Here is a 6,395-nt window from a genome sequence, read left to right as displayed (position 1 = left end):
CACTTGATGCATAAACAATAATGATGGCCGACAACTGTGTAGGGAGTGAGAAAGAAAGGAGACCGGCTTCGTTCTCATCCCTACTCCGTGCTGTTTACTCGGTCAGAAGTGACACCTGTAGACATCTGGCGGGGATAACTAATTAAATGACGATACATCAGTTTTCGACCGGAGAGGAAAAATGATTAAATTACTAAAATGGCTATTAAAAAATAAGGGTTGATCGTAGAAGGGTGAAAATTGAGGATTGTATGTATTTTTGTATGTTGTATCATAAAAAAATAGAAATTAAAAATTTTGTCTAAAAAATAAAAAAAAAAATTTAGGGGTGGACAACCCCTAACATTTAGGGGGATGAAAAATAGATGTTGGCCGATTCTCATAGATACCGGATAAGCACAAAAAATTTCATCAAAATCGGTCAAGCCGTTTCGGAGGAGTATGGCAACGAAAACTGTGACACGAGAATTTTATATATTAGAGATTATATTATCATTATATAAGAAATTCTCCCAAACATATTACTATTACTTTTATTATGCGGGTATAAAGGCATTTCGCCTTAACGCAGACGGCAGACCGGCTATTTTTGCCATGTATCGTTCCTACTGGCCATCGCTATCTTATCTTATTTTATTTGTAAGACGATTCTCACTAATCCATTTCTATATTGCTATTACGGCGTAGGACGTTTGCGCATCGCTATTGTTACGAATTACCTTTTTTATAGGCCGTTTGCGCATCGCTATTGTTAAAAAAGGTATAGGGTGATTTCCTATACCTATTGTTATGAATTACCTTTTTTATAGGCCGTTTGCGCATCGCTATTGTTAAAAAAGACATAGGGTGTTTAAGTGTTTTTCTATAACAATACAATTATATTGCATTATAATTTTTATAAATTACGTATGTTATCAATAATATTACAAAACTATAAATGTATACAAAAATAATCGTCAATATTCATATTCAGTTATATTCCGCTTTACAAAAATAAAAAAAATAAAATATTTTTGGACGTATACTATCATAATATCGTTTTAAAATGTTAGTAATTTTACAGTCGTCGTGTCACTCGTGTGTAATTCGTATTTCGTGCTGTACTCGCCTGTACCTACTGCTGTTGTCCGTAGTGTTTCGTTTTTAGTTTCGTGTTCAATTATTCTGTTTTAAAATGTCACAAAAACGACAAAGTGAAATAAACTTTTTTTTTTAAAAGTTGAAAACAAGTGACGAAAATAATCCATCTCCAAGTGAAGGTATAGAAAATGTAAGCGTGTTACCAACAGAGTCAGAGCCAGCTACATTTTATGATTCGTGTGAAGTCGATTTTAACAGTCAATATGATATCGCATTTGCTATTGAAGAAAATGCAAATCTAAAAATTCGAATCGATCCAAATATGCTTTACAAATATTTAAAAGAAACGTGGTCACCTAAACAAAATTATATTTTCCCTGTAAGTATGAATAAAAAAGGTCATAAAAGAAGCTTTCAAATTGAATGGCTAAATAAGCACAACTGGTTAGCTTATAGTCGTAATAGAGAAGGAGCGTTTTGTAAAGTATGTGTACTTTTTGGACCAAAATTTGGTGGGATTGGAGGACAAAGGCTTGGGGTCTTAAAAGAAATTCCTATGATAAAATACAAAGATGCTTTACACGATTTTAAGATACATATGGAAAGAGAATATCATAAAACAGCAATTGTGCGATCTTTAGAATTTATAAAATGTTTTGAAGGCAAACAAAAAACAATAGAAATTCAACTTGATGACCAACTAAATGAAACTGTCGAACAAAATAAAAAGAAGTTAATTCTTATAATTAAAACAATTATTTTCTGTGGTCGTCATAATATATCTATAAGGGGGCATAGAGACGATGTTAATTTATCAAATCTGATTTCAAATGACCAAGCAAAAAATAATTTTAATATTGGAATATTCAAAGAATTGTTGATGTTCAGAATAGACGCGGGCGATGTAGATCTTCGCAATCACTTAGATGGGTAGAATCTCACGAGGCGATTATTCGGTTTTCCGATATGCTTATACCTATTGTACAATTTTTGGAAGACATGACAGTTAATACGGATGGAAATATACTTTCTAAATGTAACGGACTTCTTCATTCAATATTGACTTTTGAATTTATTTTGGCCTTAGAAGTAGCAGTAGAAATATTGTCTTTGACTTTGCCAATATCACGTAAATTACAAGACCCTGGTTTGGATTTGACTAAATGTATTGAAATCATACATACTGTATTAGATGTTCTTAAAAACAAAAGACAAAATGCAACATTTAACAACATTTTTAATCGAGCCGTATCAAAAGTCGAAAATTTAAATATTGAAGTTAAAACACCACGAATATGCAAACAACAAATAAATCGATCAAACAACATTACTTCAAGTCCTGAAGAATATTTTAAAATTACGGTATACTTCACAGTTTTGGACAATTTCATAACATCTATTCAATCCATGTTTTTTGACAACCAAAATCCAATATTATTTAAAATCCAACAACTGATACCATATTATTTACACAATAAATCTGAAGAACATATTATAGAAGGTGCCACTTTTTATGAAGCAGATTTGCCTGGATCCATAGACGAATTAAAAGGTAAAAACAATTATTATAATAAATCACTAGGTATTACATTTTTGAAATAAATTATAAATGCATTATTACAATTATTTACAGGTGAAATTGCATTGTGGCAGCTGCATTGGACTCAACAACCAGTAAAAAAGGAAAAATTAAATACAGCAATAGACGCATTCAAAGAAACTGAAGATGGGTATTTTCCAAACATTCGTCAACTTTTACTAATTTTAGCAATATTACCAGTAACAACATCGACAAGTGAGAGGTCTTTCTCAACGCTAAAACGCATAAAAACATACTTGAGAACAACAATTGGGGAAAACCGTTTAAACGGGTTAGCTTTGCTTAATATCCATAAACAAATTGATGTAAAACCTGAAGAAGTGTTAGATATGTTTTCAAAATCTAATCCTAGGAAATTACAATTATCTTTATCGTTATAAATATTTACAATATTATTATAATTTAAATATAATCTTCAACAAATAAAAAAAAATACACATATAAAATTATTGTCTATTTGTATGTATTTGTTAATTACTGAAAAAATTTAAGATTTGCATTTTGGACTATGCCCCCCCCCCCCAAATTAAATCCTGGATCCGCCACTGAGTGGGAGCCACATATCCCAAGAAACTTTTTGTTTCACCTTGCAACTTGTCTAATGAAAAGGCCAATGATTTCATAACCTTACAATATTCATTTATGAACCCCCACTCATTATTTTTCAATTTGGGCAAATGTAACTGTTCAAATATTATTGCTATGTTTAGTTTGTGATCTAAAATTTTTTGGGTTGCATCATATAATGAATTCCACCGAGTCACTACTGGAACTGGAAACTTGCACTTACAAATATCATACACTTTGTCAGATGCTGCAGTACTTCGACTTGCTAAATTCCAAAAATTTGACAATTTAGAAAATGTAGATTTGGATATTTTGGTATAATTGTTATCAGAAATTTTTGAAATGTCACTAGCTGCAATTAAATTTAACGTGTGAGCACAACAAAGCATATGTTTTGGTAGACAAAATGTACCATCTTTCTTTGAGTTTGATTCAGAAGTTAAAAACAAGTTATTGAATTCTACATTTTCTAACTCAATATTTGAACAGTCTGATCCACTATCAGAATTTGAAGTAACTGAATTGTTTTCATCAAAATTACCTAAATCGTTCATTGTTTCTTTGTGAGCAATGTTTGGAGAAGTAGAGTACACCCTAAATGCTTTTCCAAAATTTGCAGCATTGTCCGTAACAATATGGGTTATTTTTGAATGTTCAATGTCATATATTTGTGTAATTTTTGATATAACGTCAGCAATGTTTTGGTAGTTGTGGCTTCCCTTAATACGTTTACAACCAAGAACATATGAATGCCGAACATATGTTATTTCATCAATGAAATGGCATGTCATTCCTAGAAATAAATCAAAATAACATATTCAGTAAATTAAAAAATACTAGAGAGATTGTCTCATTAGTTATTAAGAATAAGAACAAAGTCATTTAAACATAGTCATTTGGACTTTGGGATAATTGGAGAAAAAAAAAATATATAAATTAATAAATAAAATTATTTTCAATGAAATTTAAAATAGTACATTATTATAATATTATAATAGATCAATGTCAAAATATATTAAGAAAAGTAGTTCTGCTGGTTTATTTATATTTATAAATTATAAAACCATTGATATTATGTTTATAATATTTACAAATAAAAAATATAGTATTGTATCATATCGAACCTAACCAATTATTATTTAATTTTGCGTATTACCCAAAGACAAGTATTAACTAACCTATTGGCATATTATAAGTGTTTTTCTAATATTAGTTTAAAATGTTGATCATTTTTTAATATAATAATACAAGATTTAGATTTTAATTTATTATTTTTATTTTTGACATCAATAACTAAATATTTTTTATACATTTTTGATATTGTATTTTAATTTTTGGCGTACCTAACTATAAAATAAAAAAAATTATTTTAGCCATATTTTTAACTTTAATATTTTATATAATAAATAATTTGTTGATATTAAAATATTTATATACATTTTTAACATATTAGGTATAATAAATAATTTATAAATTGACTGATTTATGTTTATTAATTTTTTCACTTTTTTTACTATCTCTACATTCAAATGGCTATGTTAAAGTGTCCTAAATCAAGTCATTACCCATGTAACTTCGGTTGTTTGTACTCCATATGTCAGCCGTTGTACAAACAAAACTACTTTTTGCTATCAATTCCATCAACATAGATACGTATGATTCATATTTGTTATCTAAAAGTTTTGATAGCTGTCTTCTGTTGGGTATTATAGAGTCGTTTGATCCAGTAAGTCCAATTATTAAACGTTTAAAACTTGGTTTCTCACATGTTCTTAATGGACACATTTCGTTAATAATATAATCAAATACTAATGTCTTAACCTGAAAATAAACAAAATAACAGAAATTAATATAATAATAATTATCATTATTATCAATTACTAGAACCTGGGAAACAAAAAACGGTACTGGTTTGTTATAGCCCCGCCACTCATGTTTGTTATTGTCTTAGACATCATAAACAATTGTATACATTTTTTAATTTATCATTGTTTTATAGGTTATTATTTTTCCATTTTTTAATATTAAGTATAGGTATCTATCATCAAATTATTAGATTTATATCAATAAATAACCTGTATTCTTTTATATTTATACGATGGGTTTATTGTAATATGGATGGCTGGGCTATAACAAATCTGAGTGACGGGGCTATAACAGAACCAGTACCCAAAAAACATTTAAAAATTACACAAATAAATTTTAAAATCACAAAACTAGCAGAGTAATTACCATTTCCTTTGTCACTATTTTTGGACGCAAATCAAACATTTTTGTTTGAACAGAATTAGAATCAGAATTATTTTTATTTCTTGTTCTGGCTATCTCAACTTTGGAGAGTAAGAATGAATGTTGACTCTATAAAAAAAAATTGAATAATTATTTTAATGTTAATGGGTAGGTACGTAGGTTACTTTGTACACCTTATAAAACAATTTCATAAGAATAAGAAATTGATGACTTATAACTACTAACAATATGTCTAATATGTACCTATGGGCTATGATATAATTTATAAATTATAATACTTTCTAAATTATTGGTGTAGCACCTAATGGATACCAAGGCTGGACATTAATGAATTAAAAGTTAAAATTAAGTTAAAACGTTAAGTTAATTAACTCCTTACTTTTATTTCAAATTAATTTTTAACTTAATTAGTTACTTTTTTTAAAGATTAATATGTTAACATCAAGTTAATTTTATTCCAACATATCTAAATTAAGTTAATTTTCGTCCAAAGAATAATGCAAATTTTTAATGAGGATTTTAGAAAAGTAGGTTTTTTGATAGCTAGTTAATACTTTGATGTATCATTTTAAAATTCCCCAGTAATTTTCATGGGCGTAAAGAAAAACTAACTAATAAATATTATTAGGTATATGTCTGGAATTTTTTATTTTGCAAATTAGAAAATTTTAACTTTAAACTAAGTTAAGTTACTTTTTTTTCTAAGTCAACATTTAACTTGACAAGTTAACAAAAAAAAATATGAATAACTTTTAACTTAGGTAACTTTATTATTTTAAAACAACTTAACTTAACGAGTTAAAAAAAATCGTTAACTCGTCTTGCTGGATTCTATGTACAGTATATGACTAATATAATTTATAATACAGTATACACAATACGCACCTATTATAGTTAA

At 28.0% G+C, this 6,395-nt stretch overlaps 1 protein-coding gene across 1 annotated transcript in view; it reads right to left on the bottom strand.

Moving 5' to 3' along the window:
* LOC111041578 overlaps positions 1–5,688 on the bottom strand; it is a 7,298-nt gene extending 1,610 nt beyond the window's left edge. Inside the window, exons 1-4 of the mRNA XM_022325885.1 lie at positions 5,662–5,688; positions 5,480–5,605; positions 4,813–5,068; positions 2,978–2,992 (exon numbers count right to left, since the gene is read on the bottom strand). Coding sequence (XP_022181577.1) covers positions 2,978–2,992; positions 4,813–5,068; positions 5,480–5,605; positions 5,662–5,688 — 424 coding nt within the window. The remainder of the gene's footprint in view (positions 1–2,977; positions 2,993–4,812; positions 5,069–5,479; positions 5,606–5,661) is intronic.
* Positions 5,689–6,395: the final 707 nt, after the last annotated feature.

The sequence above is a fragment of the Myzus persicae genome, unplaced genomic scaffold (genome assembly GCF_001856785.1).
Source record: "Myzus persicae strain clone G006 unplaced genomic scaffold, MPER_G0061.0, whole genome shotgun sequence".
NCBI lineage: Eukaryota > Metazoa > Arthropoda > Insecta > Hemiptera > Aphididae > Myzus > Myzus persicae.
This window is presented reverse-complemented; position numbering and strand designations above follow the sequence as displayed.